The sequence below is a fragment of the Camelus ferus genome, chromosome 7, assembly GCF_009834535.1.
Source record: "Camelus ferus isolate YT-003-E chromosome 7, BCGSAC_Cfer_1.0, whole genome shotgun sequence".
Lineage (NCBI taxonomy): Eukaryota > Metazoa > Chordata > Mammalia > Artiodactyla > Camelidae > Camelus > Camelus ferus.
Window position 1 is genome coordinate 51,614,513 of NC_045702.1, and position 18,585 is coordinate 51,633,097.

At 34.9% G+C, this 18,585-nt stretch overlaps 1 protein-coding gene across 16 annotated transcripts in view; it reads left to right on the forward strand.

Annotated features, from left to right (window-relative positions):
- Positions 1-18,585, forward strand: part of CRPPA (CDP-L-ribitol pyrophosphorylase A) — a 331,012-nt gene that overhangs the window by 60,802 nt on the left and 251,625 nt on the right. For all 16 annotated transcript variants that reach the window (XM_032483917.1, XM_032483907.1, XM_032483909.1 and 13 more), the window contains one exon: positions 229-274. In XM_032483917.1, the coding sequence (XP_032339808.1) occupies positions 229-274 (46 nt within the window). The remainder of the gene's footprint in view (positions 1-228; positions 275-18,585) is intronic.

Consider the following 18,585-nt stretch of genomic DNA (forward strand, 5'->3'; position numbering starts at 1 on the left):
TGTAATATCTCAATTTCCTTAAAGATTTAAAAATAAATCATCAACCATTTGTAGAAAAAGTATACATATATTTTTCTGAATGCACTGATGTTGTTATAATTTAAAAATTGCCAGTATCAGGTGTTTATAGTTTCTCCAAAATTGAGAATTTCCTTGGGGGCATAATTTTATTGCTTTCACATTCCTTCCTGCTCTGTTGAAATCTAATGAGGTTTATCTGTCCTCCAGGTGACCTACAAACGGGATCTGTATGCAGCTGAATCGATTATTAAGGGTACGTTCGGCCTTAATGACTGTCAGTTCCTGTGTTTCAAAATGTAAGCCGGTTCAGAATTTCTCATGACATTTTAAATCCCAGAATTCTAATAAGTATAAATGGTGTAGGCCACAGAGGTCTGTGATTTTTTTTTTCTTTAAATAATTAACGTTTTATTTTGTTTCCTGCTTTGAAATATCACTTACTATGATTTATATTACATTGGATTTAATTTTTTAAAAGGAAACACTTTATTAACTTGAGAAAAGTAAGGGACTTTGACACTATTAGAAGTGAAAATTGACCATATAAAGATACTATACTTTTTTTATTAAGAGGACTGTCTGCCCTCTCCCCCGCAACACTACCATATCAGTACATTAGATGTCATCTTTCATGTGAGAAAATTTTTTCTGAAATAGAGAATTTGGACAATGATTTTTTAAGTCCTTTTGGTTCTGACATTGACTGTGATTTTGTTTTGTGGTTTTAGACGTTATCTATGTACTAATTCCTATTTCGTTCTTTTTCATCTCTGACTCTAAGAGCCCAGCTACCCAGAAATTGTTTAATAATCAACAAATACTTATGACTGTGCTTGACACTGTGCTGGGAATGTAATTATTATGGACAAGGGACATTCATTCTGTATTTTTGGAACCCCCACAGGTTAAATCAGGGTTTCTTAGCCTCAGTGCTGTTGGTGTGATGGGCCAGGTCATTCTTTGTTCAGGGGACTGTTGGGTGTGTCGTTGGTTGTTCGGCAGCACACCTGGCCTCCACTCACTAGATGCCAAAAGCACTCTTCCGTCTCTCCCCTCCACCTGGTGTGACCATCAGATACGTCTCCTGATAGCACTGCTGCTTTATATGCGAGGTCCTAGCCAGAATCAGAGGGGTCCACCCCCCGTGCTGAAGCAAGTGTGGTACTTTACAATCTGTTTGTAATTGACCCCTTCAAAAGTAGATGAGGGACAGAATAATGTACTCAGATACTGAGTGAGAAGTGACCTTGTAAATTCAGTTGTTGATTGAAGTTGAAAAAATACAGAATGGGAATTGTGAATGCATTTTTTTTTTTCAATTTGAGGAAAGCCTATTTGACAGTCTATTGGCTTCTTATTCAGAAAACTGAAACCATTTCTCTGTTCATGACATTCTGTATTTGTAGTTTACCCTTTAGTTTTTTGTCCTTCAAGAATATTGTGTTTCAAACCATTAACGTACTGTAATTTGTATATCTATCTATGTAAACAGAGCATCTGTGGCTATAAATCAAAATGTTGACATATATTTACATGTGAGCCAGGCAATGTATAAACATTACCCTGGAGAAGTTGCCTAAACCATGATGTAGTTGGTTATATTTTCAACACAAAGAAACATAAACTCAGTTTGGTTTCTTTACAAACTCGTGTATCTATTACCTAAGTAAAGTGGAGATGACCTATTTTGTAAAGAGTTGAAAAGTGGTTCAGTTGAGGATTCTACATTTTTCAGTATTCTGCCTACATATTATAAAGAGAATACTTCTTATATAAAAATTGACATTTTTAGTGTAATTACAGGGGCGACAGTTTGGGCAATTGTTTTCAGAGATAAATTATTTTTCCTAGTTAGGTAGCATATTCGAGAATGCTACTTAACATTTTTAAAGTGTTTTAAAGGTACTCAACTTTCATTCTCAGGGAAAGTAATCTGTCTGACTGGATGTAAACAGCTGAACTGAACAGTCTCCTTATGTTCTTTAAGATTTGCATTTCTAATAACTTCCCAAGAGATTCTGACATTGCGCTGACACTTAGAGGACCGCTGTTGTGGGGCCTTCCTACTCCCAGTTTCGGCTTTTTGACAGGCAGTGTTGTCATCACCTGAGTCCTTGAAGGCAGAATGTCTGGCCCTACCCCATTAAATCAGAATCTGCATTTTAGCAAAAACTCTGGCTCAGCACTTGGTACTTTGATTTCTAGAAGCATTCCTCCAAAGGCTGCTCTCTGGTCTTTTACAGTCCATTTCTTTCTAAATAATATCTTTATTGCATTTAGAGCTTGAAGACTTGCTCTGCTCTGTCACAAATTCCCAATGCTTGTTTGCTCAACATGGGGTGCTACCTGCTTTCGTGACTTGCACTTAAACTGTCTCTGAGGCCTGAGAGTAGAAATACCTCTGGGCAGAGCGAAAAGAAAATGCTTAGAGTTTTAAAAATAAAATTCTGACACACAGTATGATATATAGCCAACTATTCACCTGTTTGCCTTTTCCATGTAAATGTTGCAAGTATTTTTCTAGGCACTTCTACCCACAGTATTTATTGGGTACTTACTTTGTGCCAGGCATTGTTCAAAGTGTTTAATGTGTATTGTCTCTTGCTTCTTGAAGAACTCAATAATGTAAGTAGTGTGGTTGTTTTCCATATTGTAGGATATTCAGGGGTCTTAAGCAAATACTAATTTAAGAAAGAGAGAAAATAAAATCTTGACTATAAGTTTTCCTACCTTACTCAGTTTATCTCTTGATGCAACTGTTCTCCCTTTTTTTTTTTTTATCGTTAAGCAGAGATTGTTCAGATTCCCTTCCTGAAATCTTAGGGCTATGCGTGTTTTGGAATTTGGAATACTTCGTATTTTCAGAAGCTACTGCTGAATGTCATATATTATGTCACATAACTGGTGGGATTTAGGACCTCACCACATAATAACACTTAAAATGCATGAATGTTTATGCTCGGTACAAGAAACAAGAATGACTATAACGCCCCTAGCCAGTTCAAGTTCAGGACTCATTTTGCCACTATATGTATATATATAGGAAAACAATTTTAAAAAGTGTTAAGAACTTTTTGGTTTTCAGGATTGACCATAGGTTGGTGTGAACCTCTTTTAGATTGGGATTCAGTGACGGTGGGAAGAATGTCTAGTCTTTCTTTCTTTCCTATCCCACAGTGAGTTGAACTGAATTTGTTGATAAGTTAAAGGGTGTAGCGATGTATTTTTTGTTTAGAATCTAAGGACCTTAATTTATGGGAATAGGCTGCCCTTTCTTCCCACTTTACCACTAGACTTGCTTCCAATAGATGCATATTGAGCTCCGTATCTATAGATTTTTAAAATTTTCTTTTTTAAAAATACAGCTGATATAATACTTGAGTATATGTGCTTTTGTCAAGGTTTAAAACCAGGCTTGGAGCACATGGCACTCATGCCAGATGCTTGGTATGTTGTTTATTCTTTATAATGCTGTTAATATCAGTATTATGGCTCCCAGTTTTGCAGGTGGGAAAACTGAGACTTACAGGCATTATGTACTTTCCTCTAGGTCACACAGTAAGAGTAAGATCCACGATTTAATCCCAGTTCTCCCTTCTTTTTACGCCTGACTCCATCCTGGGACATGGCCACTTCGCACCTCTGAGTCGTGTAGCTGTTCATGCTGAGCACCGAAGTGAGATACTGGATTCAGTACCTCTCTTAGGTGTGTACAGAAAATGGCTTATAAAACTCAGGCTGCCCAGTTCAGGTTCTGTTGGGTTAAAACTGTATCTTCAGCTGGCCTGATGGAGGGTCACACAGCTGAGACTGGAGATGTCATCCCCCAGTGCCGTGCTCAGCACACAGCAGTATTCTACAGAATAGAAATGGGGAAAATGTGTAATACTGAAATGGCAGATTTTTAGGCATGACTAAAGAAAGAGTAAAAATTCAAAATCAGAATAATAGTTTTAAAATGATACTTTGGGGTGTTTTCTTTGATTACTATTATTTTTTAATTCTGGTAGTTCACCATTCATTACCTAGGTGTAACAGTTTTTCTTCTAGGATGGAACTTTTTTTCACTGTGATATGAGTGTTTAGTATTCTGTAAGTTGTCTTTCTTTTCTTAAGCTGCCTTTTTTTTTTTTTAAACTTCAATACTAATTATTTCTGGTCAACAAATACTGATGTAACTATTTTCTAGATTACTTAGTGTTTTTCAGATTCAGTAAAACATTTCTAGGACAAATGTCATGTCTTTCCAAGAGCATTTTGTACTCCCACATTTATCTGTCTCTGGAATAGCATGTGTATTTTGGTTCTTCTTAATTTATGCTCAAGTCCATTATCTTTGGGTATGGGAATTTTGATGTAACTAACTTCAGACAGGCATTTGATACTAAGTAAAATTCTCAAATTGTTGTTTATAGCAAGTCTCAAAATCTGACTTTTATGTTAGATAAGTTTTATTGGAAGTTTAATATACTTTACTGTCAATATATTTACATGGATTTGTATTTATGGTGAACCCTTCAATAATAAGAAACATAGCAAGTAATAGTATGCTCAGATTTCTTTCACACAGTCTTTCATACTCATAACATTGAAAAATGTATAGTAAATCACAAATTCACTATTACATAAAACAAAGCATTCTTAATAATCCTTTTTCTGAGTTTAGAGAATTGGATTTGGTCATTATTCTTTAACATTTAACTCTTTCAGGCGTCTATTGTGCATAAAATTTAAAACAAACCTTTCTGATAAGTAGTGTGATTAACTGGTGCAGTAAGACCCTCAGCTGGCTGATAACTTTGTAAACAGCCACTTAACAAAGAGGTATTGTTCTTGTGTCACTCAAGCTGGTTGAGCCCACCCAAGCCTGCTCTGCGTGCTCAGACCTACCCAAATTATTAAAGTGGTAGCAGATGCCAGCAGTCACATACTTAATCTAGATTTACATATGCCGTGCCAACAGTCCCAACCCACACTTGATTTAATATGGTGACCATACTATAGCAAAAGGGTCAATATTCTAAAATTTTCTAAGATGGAAAGCCCCTATGGAATTTCTAAATAAAAGATTGCATTTATTTTCTACCATCATATTCGTCCAGTCTTTTAATATATTTAATTTTGTGGCTAGAGTGTTTATAAAATAATTGTATTTTTTTCTTTCCTGGCTATGATTGTATAAACCCAGGTAAGCTAGTGCTATTAAAAAAAAAAAAAAGCTTCATGGTGGTTTATATAAAAATTGAAAAATAGGTAAAATTGAAAATCATTTCCTTTTTAGCTGGCTTTAGTTAGTATTAGTTAAAAGTTAATATTAATGTTCATAGAAAAATTCATGCCTTTTCCCAGTTATTAAGTAATGTTTTCCATTTGTTAAGCACTTTATTTTAAAGGAAATTAATTGACTTTGCTTTCTTGGAAATACAGTATCTCCTGTTGGTTCAGAGATTTATTCTGAAAATACAGTTTTATTTTCAACATCAGTGATACAGGTGATTTCTTTTAATGTTAAGTTTTTGTGAAGCAACAGATCCCCTTATGCTTGCTTTTTTGTGTTTCATATAGTTTTAAAGAAATTATACCAGTAGGCAAGAAATTGAATCTTTTTTGCTTATACACTGAAAGTAGCTGACTATACTTGTAAATTGGCTCTGACTGAAAGGACTAAAGTCAGATCACTTGTGAATAAAACTGATTCAGTATTACTAAGAATTAGGAAGACCCGTTGTGTTAGAGCGTGTTTTATGCATATGAAGAAATTAATGGCTTCATTTTTTAGTGACCGTCTCTAATAGTTTCATGGCATTTTAAGTGCAAAATATTTTTGAATCTTTTTAATTGAATTGAAAAATGGGAAACTTTAAGTCAGCTTTCTATATCTGTAACTGGACAATGTCCTGCATCTGTGGTACGTTCTCATTAGGTTTTTCTTGTTAAATAGCCGGTTATAGCACCATTTATATTATTAAAGCATGCTTTTTGGACAATGCACAGTGACAGATTAAGATTTACATAGAAATTATAATTTTTGATATGTCTGGCTTTTGACGATGATACTTCATTTTCTAAATTTTCACAGTAATACCGTAACTTCTTTGTAAATACTACACTTTTTGTTCTTTACTCTCTTGAAATGAGTCCTGTGACTATCTCACATGAATCTGTAAGCACATTTGTGTTAAGGGCTTCAATTAGTAAGGCCATGAAGGCTGCAATATGATTTAATAGCAGTTTGTTTTCCTTGGACTCTTACTATAAAAAATGTAAACTGGAAAGTTAAATATTTGGGTCACAATTAGAGAAAGTAGAGTTCACTTTCTTGTTTAACTTTATAATTTCCTTAATTTGTCATTAGTGAAATGCTAATTCAAGCATAGGCAAGTAAATCTGTCACATTTGAAAACTTGTAAGGTCACAGTGAGGTATTAAGCAACTAGCTAAATAAGACTTGATAACAGACAAAAGCCAGCCAGTTATACTTTACTCTGATGTAGGTAGGAAAAAAGCAACAAAAACTCCTAACATAACGTTTACGCTTTAAGCAATAATACAATACATTCTGTAAATATCCTGATGAGTCACTAACCTTAGAAAATTGCATTTCCTTCACATTTATTTCTCTTAACTAAGAAAGAATGTATACTTTGAAGAGCGAAAAAAAAAAAAAGTACCACATCATTTACATGGAAAACAGTAATACCTTTACACGTAAAAACATGTGCCGGAGACAAGATGTCACATGTCTGCTCCTTACTTCTAGTTGTAAGGTAGGAACCTTCATTCTGTATTCAGTGACTCATTTAAAAATGTGGTTAAGATCTGATATAAAACATCTTAAAAAAAATCTACCTACGTACCATTGCCCTCTAGTTGAAACACGTACAGCCAACAGTAAAGCTAACTTTCAGAGGACCACTTTGACTTTTTAGTGTGGGTATGTATGGTGTCTTTTGCAAGTCTCTGTTGTCCACTTGTCCTGTAGTCGTGGCTTGTCGTTTGCTTTTCCTTGGTTGACTGCTTGCTGTCCCCTTTTCTGTTTTAATAGCTTCCTCTATCAAGGTATTCAGAGAAACCTTAGGCATCTTTCTACAGATGAAAAAGAGACAGGGACTTCAAGGCTCCACAGTGGTGATTCTGTTCAATACTACTTTAAAGTCTTCCATGTGAGAGAGAAAACAGACTCTAAGATGGCTTTTGATTCAATGAACCCAACAGGAGAATAGAAGTTAACTGCCCTCACTTTGAACGGATTAGGGCTTGACATCTCTTGGAAATGACTTTCTGGCTTTGATACAGCTGTTTCCTACTTACCTAAGAACACTAAAATTTTAGCTTAAGAGGTCAGAAAAGTGGATGAGACCTGATGGAAGTCATGGTGTTAGATGTTTCTAAGAAACTTGAAGACTGACTTCTGTTTTTTTTTTTCCCAATTGCTTGTAGAACTTACCTAGTATTTAGGTTTCTTTTTTTCTCCACCATTGTGTTTGAAATTTCTCTTATAAAATACAAACATCCTCCTGAGCACTCTTGAGTCCTTGCTCGTGACTCATTGATGGAAGCGTATGTCTGGGTATCCCTTGCTCCTTGTTAATGTGGCATTGGGTTTGTCATCCAGTAAAGAGGAATCTGTGCATTTTAGAAATTTGGCGTATTTTTTGTGAAGGTAAGTGAAAAGACTCCAAATTGCACCTGTTTTCTAACCCCTCAATGAAGGCTATATTTTACATATACCAAGAGGTCCAGTGTTCAAGGACAGTAAGAGGAATTTTTAAAAGATGAGTATATTACAAATTAGATTTTGGCCTCATTCATAAACTTTCAGGTTCATACATTATGTCTCCTACATAGGATTTTAGTTAGAATAACAATTGAATTAAACACTTAAGAAAACATATTGTGTGTGAAAATATTTTGCTAAACCATGTATCCTAACCAAAGGTGGCTAAGTTTTAGGTTGTAAAGCACATTAAACTGGGGAATTGCAAGCCCTGAAGAAATCCTGCTGTTCTTACAACTCGATTGAAACTTGAAAGAATTTCCAGAGTTTGACAGATGAAAATGTGATACATTGAAATCTTGGCCGTTCCAGTTATCATGCTAGGAGTTCTTTGATGCAGCGCCTGGGGTTGGCGGCTGGGATTCTACTAATGTTCCTCTCTGCTACTGTCAGCTCCTTGAGAGAGCGAAGAGGTAAGCAGAGGCAGAGGAACGTCCTCTCCTGGGAGAAACTCCATGACTTTTCTCACTTCTTCCACTTACAGCTAATTATACGTAACTGTAGCATTAAAGAGTCCTGCACATAAGCTGACCTCCTGAACTGTCCCCTCTATTTTATATCCTCATGGGCTTCAATTAATGCCTAACTGGTTTTGGTGTTGAGAGTGTTGTCTTCTCTAGTACATTGTGACCAAGTGAACTAGCTGAGGCTTAGGTTAATTGCTAAGTCTCTCACCATCTAATTTAGGTTTCTGTTGGGGAGTATTCTTATCTCTTGCCTGATTAAGTGTGCAAATGAAAGCTAGTGTGACTTCGCTTTTGAAATTTAAAAGTTCAGATGGTCTTTTCTATTGTGACATTAGGTGGACACTATTGTTGTTCTGTTAAATAAGCAGCTATCACCCACAACGTTGTCTTCCTTGTTTTTTGAGTGGGGGAGGTAATTAGGTTTGTTTATTTGACGGTGGTATTGGGGGTTGAACCCAGGACCTTGTGCATGCTAAGCATGTGCTCTACCACTGGGCTATATTCTCCTTCCCCCGCCACAAGATGGTCTTGTTGTGTGACTAAAAAGGCATGTAATCAGGTACTTCGTTTCTACCATGTTTCACTGACTCTAAGGTGCCATTGCTTGTAAGAAGCAGTATTATTTTTATACCATTAAGAAAAGAAAAACGCTGCAAATTAAACTACAATATAATGTTTTATTTTCATTTAGAAGTGTATAAAATATTAAATGACCTCTTATTAAGGTGTACATTTTTTTTTATCATGCTTGTTACTATGTAGAAAAACATAGGCAGGTTCTGGTTCTGGATAAGTTGGAGCAAGAACACTCGACTCTGTTTCTCCGACTGAATGAAGTATCAAACCTGGCCAGAAGACATGGAATAGCTATTTGAGGATTCAAGTAAATAGGGGAGGTGGGTTAATGAATAAGACCTGGAGTTGACGTACTACCTAACTGGCATTGAATTACATCACACTCTGTTGTGTCCTGACCTGCGTTCAAAATCCAGAAATGGATGTTTGAGTTGACAGAGCTCCAAGAAAAGCCCCCTGATTCTGACTGGAGGAGAAGGAAAGGATTTTCTTAATGTTCAGAGAGTAAAAATATCTCCCCTTTTTCCTTTCTCCAACTCAACTCTAATGCTTTAATCACTAAGCAGTCATGTGGGAGTAGTGGCATTGACAGTGGGAACAACTGGGGCCCCGACAAGCCTAAAATTCTGAGAGAAGTGGACATTCCTCTTTGATCAGAGTTGCTGAGGTTTTAAGAGGTGGGGTGAGCGCTGTTACTAATTTTTATTTCCTCTGTTGCTTAGCTTTGGACGCAGGTGCTGTCACAGGAATTGTGTGCAAAGTGGAGTAAATAAGGACCGAGCTTTCTGGTAGGAGTGCTGAAAAGGGATGCACTACAGAAATGGAAGGTACCAGGAGAGACTGGGGTTGAGGGACAATATTCCAATATACAGGATATAATCTAAGGTCAGTCAACATGCAAAGAACCAGTAAAAATCTAAGCTCACATGGGAAAGGACAGTTAATAGATACCCACGCTGAGATGGCACCGATGTTAGAACTTTTCTGACAAGTACCTTAAAGCACTGATTATAAAAATGCTGCAACAATTAAGGGGAAATGCTCTTGAAAGATGGAGAGTCTCAGTGAAACTGTAGACAATATAAAGAAGAGCCAAATAGACATCTTAAAATTGAAGAAATAATAAAATAACCAAAATAAATTTACTCGATGGGCTTAATAACAGAATGGAGATGGCAGAGAAAGTGCAAGTAAAGTTAAAGAATAGATCATTGGAAGTTTTTCAATCTGAACTACAGAATGGAAAGGGATTGGGGGAAAAGTTAATTGTGCTCAGCACCTGTAGGAATGTAGCAGGTTGTCTGAATCCTGGAAGAAGAGGGAAAAGTGCAGTACAGAAAAAACATAAAGAAATTACAAATAAACACTTCCCAAATTTGGTAAACAAACAAATTATCAAATATACCTACAGATTTCAAGAAGCTCAGGTAACTTCAACATAACTTCAAAGAGATGCACACTCAGACACTTGACAAACTGCTGAAAACCAAGACAAATTCTTGAAAGTAGCCAAAGAGAAATGATGCATTGCTTATAAGAGGACAGTAATGTTCATTAGAAAACATGAGGCCAGAAGAAAGCAGAACAAGAGTTTTAAAGTTCAAGAAACCAGTACTATTAACTCAGTATTTTATATCTAGCAAAAAACAAAACAAAACAAAAAAATCCTTCGGGAACAAAGGTAAAATAGAAACAATCTGAGGTAAAGGAAAGTGAAGATAATTTTGTTGCTAGCCGATGTACTCTAGCTAAGGCTTTGTTACAATTTAATGCACGCTTACTATAACACAGAATAATAATAATTAATCATCAGTCACTCAGAAATAATCCAATGGTTTGTCTAAATTACTCTGTGCCTCAATTGCTTTTTATTTTAAAGGAGGCTAATATTTTCTATTTATTAGTAATATTGCATTAATTCATTAGAATTTAAAGGACTCTCTAAGATACTTTGAGCTCTTAAACTATTGAGCTTTGTAAATAAAAATACTCATTGCTCTTATCTTTTCATGTTGTTGGTAGTTTTTCTCATAAGTTAAATTTTTAAAAAGTTTATTGTTCTAATAGCATGTTGCAGACGTTTATGTATTCTGTGTAGTATACTGACGACTTTATTTTGTCCCTGGCTCATCTATAAAGGTATTTTCTGAGTGAATAATAGAATGGATGAAAGGACTGAGTATTTCAGATATTTTTTTCTATTTGTAAAACTTTTTATTTTCAAATGAATCACAGATAGAGAAATCAAACCGAACAAATTTGTAGGTTAAAGAATGATGCACGTATCTGTGTAACATCACCCAGGTCATGAAGAGCACTTTGCCACCTGTGGGGAAGCCCTTTCCTGCACTTTGATGTGACTGTAGCAATTATCCAGATTTCATAGCAATCTCCTCCTCATTTCTTTTGAGCTTTAGCACTCAAATGTGCCTGCCAGGACACTATGGTTGGGTTGTGATAATTTTTTTTAAAATGGCATTTTAAATCTCAACCTACAGGTTTCCTATCCCTTTATTTTGCTCATACTTAATCTTTTGCTGAACCCAGGTCATTTGACCTGTAGATTTTCTTCTGTTTTGAATTTTGTAGAGTACATTTTCATACGTGATACAGTTCTGTATGTTTTTCTGTCCTCTACAAAGTAGTAGCTAGATCTAGAAGCTTGGTCAAATCTTTAGCAAAACCAAAGGTGATGTGAGTTTTTTTTATTAGGAGGAATCTAATGTCTGGTTATGTTTAATTTTGTGAGGATAGTGATCATTGATTCTAAATGACTGTATTTGTTAATATGTTTGTAGGGTGGTGCAAAATCATGACATATATTTTAATTCTATTAGTTTTCAGTTACTAGTTAAAGTAGTTTCATAAAGAAACACTTCTCCTCATGTATTGTTTTCTTACCCAGTGGTACAGTGTACATGACAAAAGTAGATGCTTGATTATTTTCCTTTATAAGTTTCCAACTGAATGAATTTATTCCCTTTCATCCTCTGAATTGACCAATTATTTTGTCTGTCTGTTTACATAAAGACAAAATACTTCATGAGTTCACAGTAATACTTCCAATTCAATATTATGTTGTATCTTATTTCTAGCACATTGAGTATCTCGGTTCCTAAAGATAGGGAATAATAGAATAATCTGTAATTACTTGTTTTTTTCAACACTGCACACCATGGGTCTCAAAATGTCAGTATTAATGCTATCAACCAATGTTCTTTCCAGGAAGAGTTAAACAATTTTTGTCTGCGTTTGCTATTGACGTTTACTCTCCTACTCCATTTTTTGTTTAGCTATCTGTTTTCAGGTTGTGTAGCTGTTAACATGCTGTACTCTTAACTTTGGCTCTTACTTAGGCACAGTTCTGCCTGTAACTCTGCTTCTCGCTGTTCATCAGTACTTTTGTCCATGTCTCCTAGACTTTGGTTGTCTGAAGCTTGAGCTCTAGGGCATTTCTTAGGAAAGGTTCTGGGTAATCGTTTACTTAATTCATGTTGATAACTGCTTGTGCTTTATACGCAAAAGTTAAATTGACTCAGGTATTTTCCCTTCAATAACTTAAATGTATTCTTCTATGTTTTTCTTGTAAAAAATCTTGAGATTTTCTCATTTTATTCCCTTATGTGTTCCTTTTCTTTTTGTCTAGGTCACCAAAGGAATGAATTTTTTTTTTAAGTCTAGTAATTTTGCTAGAAGAGATCTGGGGTTTTGATTTTTATTGGTAAATAGTTAGAGGTGTTGATTTGTGATCTACTTGTGTGTATGTATAAATACAAATTTTAGTAAAGTTTACTTGAATTACAATTTTTAGTATTCTCTTTTTTTCTTCATAGATTTCTGGTGTGTTAATATTGGATCATCTTTACCTAACTTAAATATTTGTTACTTTATAGTGAATGTTTATTTTTCCTTCATTTTTTAATTTAAAAATGTATTTTTACTTTTTCTCCTTAACATCTGTTAGTTTTATACTTGTGTCACTTTTAGTGTAGTCTCCATTTCTTAAATAATCTTTGCTTCTATTTTGAATTCTGAGTTCTGCCACCTGAGTTTTTCTAATTCTAAATTACATGATTCTTTCATGGTTTGTTTCATTAATTTAATTTTTTTTTTTAGCTTGTTTTGAAGTAGATTAGAGTTTGATTGGTTTGATCGGCACGTCTTTCTGTCAGGCCTTTATTTTTAGAGATGTTATTCTCTTTTTCTGTTTTCTTAAAATAATTTTGTGTGGGGTTTGTCTTTGATGCTTGGTGCATTATTCATTTGGATGTGAAGTTAGTGTTGTTGAAGAGAAGGACAGTTTTCAGGATAGCTCAAGGAGCTCCCTCTTCTGTTGCTTTCTTGTGGTGTCTTCAGGTACAGAAGCACACTGATAGTTTTTTGGCTCTCTCCCCCTGCCACACTTTCATATGGCTCTTCTCTTTCTTTTGGCTTTAGTTTTGTTCTGTGTAATTTGGATTCCACTCCCAGTTTCTCTTTTAGTTGGATCTTGTGCTGGAGGGGGTCTCTGGTGTGCCAGTTTTCAGAGTGTATACACTGTCCTTTCAGACCTCACAAGTTCTCTTGTATTAACCTCACAGAAAGTTATTTCTGTGGGTAAACCCCCTGCATTTAGAGCTGCTCTTTCCAAATTTGTGCACTCTGATTTTCAGTGACTATCTGTCGGCTAAGTTTAAGGCTCTTCCATTATCCAATCTGTCAGACACCCTGTTCTGATTCCCTCTGTCTCTACCCTCATAGATTCTAATTTTTCAGGTCCTGTATCAGTGGTGGTGGTTCATTTTCATTTGGCTGCGTTGTGGGGGTTATGATGATACCCATGGGTCTCGGTTTATTGAAAATGTTCATGGGTTTTTGGTTTTACTATTCAATTCTATTTTTATATGAAGATTCTTAGGAATTAAAAACTGTTACTTGGCTGTCATAGCCAGCTTCTAAGAATTCTCTTTTGTTTTGCTTTAAGTAAATTATTTTTAGTGTCTGTATTGAAAAAAATACTGCAAATGAATTGATGTTTCTATTAAATTTTTTTCTCTTAATCATAGCTCACCTTCATATGCTTAATTGAATAGTTTCTACTTTGTTCCATATGGAAACTAGTAAATGTATATATGTCTCTATATTTGCAAATGGAAGTAAGGAGAAAATGATGTGTATTTGTGTATGTCCACTTATTAAAGTAAATATGATTCTTAAATGTTAAGCCTACAAAACTTGAAGTTACATTATACTGAAGGGATTTTTTTAAGGCTGATCCAACTTTTTACTTTTTCTTCTAGAAAATACAGATTTTTTTCTAAACTTTTTTTTTTATTGAGTTATATAGAAAATACAGACTTAAACATTTGAGCCTAGCTTTTTGGTAGCTAGGGTTGCTTTGTATTTAAAGTTATTTGTTTTGAAAGAAAATCATTGCATTTTTAATTCCTTTCTCTAAAATTAGATTCTCCTGGTGTAATATCCTGATCTCCCTTTCTGGATATCTAGTTACTTCCTTATAGTCATACTTTAGGGAATTTGTTTTGCATCCTGTTCTAGGAAGTGAGATATCAGATAGGGTTTTTTATTTAACAAAGCCAGTTTTTATTTAGCAAATTTAAGAGAATGTATTTATCAGTTTTCTAGTTTATTAGTTTCTGCCATAACAAAGTACCTAGACTGGGTGGCCCAAACGACAGAAATTTGTTTTCTCACAATTCTGGAGGCCAGAAGTCTGAGGCCACGGTTTTGGCAGGGTTGCGTTTTTCTGAGGCTTCTCTACTTGACTTGTAGATGGCTGTCTTCTCCCTGTGTCTTCACATGGTCTTCCCACTGAGCATGTCTGTGTGCAATTTTTTTCTTTTTTTGAAGACGCTGGTCATACTGGATTAGAGACCACCCTAATGTCCCTCATTTTAACTTGATTACCTCTTAAAGTTCCAGTATCCAAATACAGCCACATTCTGGGGCACTGGGTCTTAGAAGTCTAGCATACTGAGGGAGACTCAATGCAAACCCTAACCTTATGTCTTAGTCTTGATCCTAGCACAGAGCCTGGAAACTAATCACTGTTCAATACCTTCTTGTTGGTGCCCTGTGCTCAAATGTGGGGATGGTGTTGGGAAATTTTAAGTTAAGGAGTTTGTGATTTTGTGGAAGAAAAAGACAAGTAGATAATATAATCCAGTGTAAAAACTGCAACAATAGTATAATAAAAATACAGAATAGCATGAGAAGGAAAAATAGCATTTAGGTTGCCAACTACACAAAGTTTTGAGTTAGAAAGCTTTAAAGTTCATGGCAGTCTGACCTTGGGCAGCTTACTGGCTTTATAGCCTCATTTAACTCATCTATAAAATGGGGAGAAGAATTCCTGTCCTCTGTTGTTGTGATTAAGGGAAATAATGTAAAAAATATCTACCATAGTAAAAAGCAAACACAATATTAGAAATACAGTGTGGCATATGCACTAAATTATCAGAATGACTGCACCGACTACCAGAATGATTGCTGGCTGTGAGGCACTGACATGGCTCTGTTGGTGTGTACTACCTGAACACCTGTTTTGCAAATAGACTTCTTAAGGTCACAGTACATTTGGATTTTTTTCCTCTTCTGTAAATCTATACTAAATCTTTCCCTAATGCTCGGATTCAGAGATGTAGTACTTCATAGCTGGGTATAAGAAGAATCCTAGATATGTGCTTCCATGTGTTTGAGGGACATACGTTTATGTATGAGAATTGGGTGTTTGGAGATGGAGGGTAATGTGGTTTCAAAAACATGTCCCTGGCAATTCTGTTACTCTCTACTCTTTCTTCCTCCCACCTCCCACCAAAATACATCTAAAACATTTACCTATAGTTATTAATGCAGACGATACTTGATGTAGACCTTGATGGAGAATTAGACAAAGAAATGTAATAGCACTGCAGCCAGGAGGAACATGAACATTAGTCCAAAGATGGTGATGTGTCCTCCCGAACACATTGTCAGTAGTATTATTTGGTAGTTGAAGAATGAGATATGAGGCCCAAGAGGTGGTGGGTGATCATGTGTTGCCCTGTATAGAATAAAAGGAGGTTGGAATCCTGTGATGAGGACTTAAGAATTATGAGTTATCTGTTGAAGAATGCTTATAATGCTTCTTTGCCAGTGTAATAGATAGGGTTCTGCAGAGAAACACAACAAAAACACACAATAAAGAATTGGCTCACATGATTATAAGTTGTGGAGACTGGTAAGTCCAAAATCTGCAAAGCCAATGTCTCAGTTCAAAGGCCGTTATGCAGGAGAAACATCTCTTGCTTGGGTGAGAGTCAACCTTTTCTTCTCTTCAGCTCTTCAACTGATTGGATGAGGCCCACCCACATTAGGGAGCTCAATCTGCTTTACTTATTTTACAGATGTAAATGTTAAACTTCTCTAAAAATACCAAACACTCAAATTATGTTTGGCTACATATCTGAGCACCTGTGACAGAGTCAAGGTGACATACAGAATTAATCATTATAGCCAGTAAAGTAAAATCAAGTTGCATATTATTTATTTTTACCATTATTATTAATTATTGGCCATCATACATGTATTTTGAGCATTTAGAAGTTGTCCTGTGTGGGGAATGAGGTTTTAACTGAAAAATTTGAGCTTATTAATTAATGTTTATAGCTTTTAATACTAACCTGTACACTTCAAGTTATGTTCCAGTTTGAATTTTCTGTTAGACACTGAGCTGTGTGACACCTAGATGGGATATATAAATGAAGAGGTCTTCAGTGTAAGTTGTAGTACATGTTACAAATGACTTTTTTGGAGAGGATGAGCCCTGCTGGTTTAGATATTAAAATACTTCATGTACCACAGGTACCTTTTAGAAAGATTTTGAAAAAGAGGGTGGTATGAAAACTAAAACTCAGAGAATAATATTAGTCATTAGACTGACTGGTCAGATATGATTTAAAGTTAATTCCAATATTTTTCCAGTTTATCCTTAGGTCTTTTTGGGGGAGAGAACAAAGAGTAGATTGTTGTGTTAGAGTTTTTATGAGTCTGGGAAGTAAAATGATTTTATGGTTTTCCCCAGTTCTATTGTTTTTATTTTAACCTCTGAAAGTTTCTAAGAAGTGCTTTATTAATAGTTAGAACAACAGTTTAAGAATTCTAAAGGCTTCTGTTTTTCTCTTGATTTCATCATTGTCCTCAAGGAAGTTGTTACATACTTTGTTTGCTTTGAGAAATAATGAAGATTAATCATGTTTGGAAAGTGTTTTGTGTTTCATGAAAAAAAAGTTAATTTTAAATGTTGTACATTTTTCACTCTGTGATTTAGGGGATACTGTAATAACTGTGAAACTGAGGAGGTTCAATTTATTGAAACCCTGTTCCTACAGCTACAGTCGTTCCCATTTTGGCCTTCCAGCTGCATGGCACAAGTATAGTCATTGAAGATGTCTTCTTTTCCCCTTTATTTTTTTTTTTTTTGTATTGAAGTAAAGTTGATTTACAATGTAGTGTTAGTTTCTGGGGTACAGCATAGTGATTCAGTTATACATACATATTGTTTTTGATTGTACATTATTATAAGATATTATAAGATACTGAATATAGTTCCCTGTGATACAGAGTAGGACTTTGTTGTTTCTCTGTTTCATATATAGTAGTTTGTATCTGCTAATCCCAGACTCCTAATTTACTCCTCCCCCTACCCCTTTCTCTTTTGGTAACCATAAGATTTTTTTCTATGTCTGTGAGTCTGCTTCAGTTTTGTAAATAAGTTTATTTGTATAATTTTTTAGATTCCACATGTAAGTGATATCACATGATGTTTGTCTTTATCTGGCTGATATACTTGACTTAGTCTGATAATCTCCAGGTCCATCCATGTTGCTGCAAATGGCATTATTTCATTCTTTTTTATGACTGAGTAGTATTCCATTGTCTATGTATGTCACATCTTTTTTATCCAATCTTCTTTCAGTGGATAGTTAGGTTGCTTCCATGTCTTGGCTATTGTAAATAGTGCTGCTATGAATATTGGGGTGCATATGTCTTTTTTTGATTAACATCTTAAGTACATCAACATCTCAGTTAAGATTGTCAATGCGTATTTGTGGAATCATTAAAAGAAACCACATAAGATGCTTCAGCCTAGGTCTAGTGGACAAACTAAGATATGACAATTAGAATTAGAAGGTATCCATTTTAACTTTAAAGATATTCAGTGATGAAAACACAGGGCTGTTTATTGCTCAATATGTATATTCCATTACTACACAAAACTACATATTTGTTGAAACTTTGAAACTTGAAAGGAAGCGGGACAAAGTTGATAAGTATTATTTCCAAACTCTGAAATGTTAAAAGCAAAAGGGACTGTTTGAAATTAGAGATGGATTGTGTTTTGAGTAGACAAAAGGAATCTTAATTTATATTCTTAATGAATGTACATACCATAACAGCAGTTATTCTGTGAATATTTATTGGAGATTTACTTGTACCATGTATTTGACATAACTTTACATATATGAACTCATATAATCCTCATTAACCCTCATGTAGTATCCTTTACTATTCCTATGTTGCCTTTTTTTAAAGATATATTTATAAACTCCTTATAGAAAATTTGGCTTTACATAGAAATTGTTAGTCTCTTTTCTCATTTCATACATGTAAAATGCTGTCAGAGTATGAATATACTATTTTTAGAATCTTTTCAGATACTGAATTTTCATAAAATTTTGAAAAATAGCATTTGCCTCAATAACT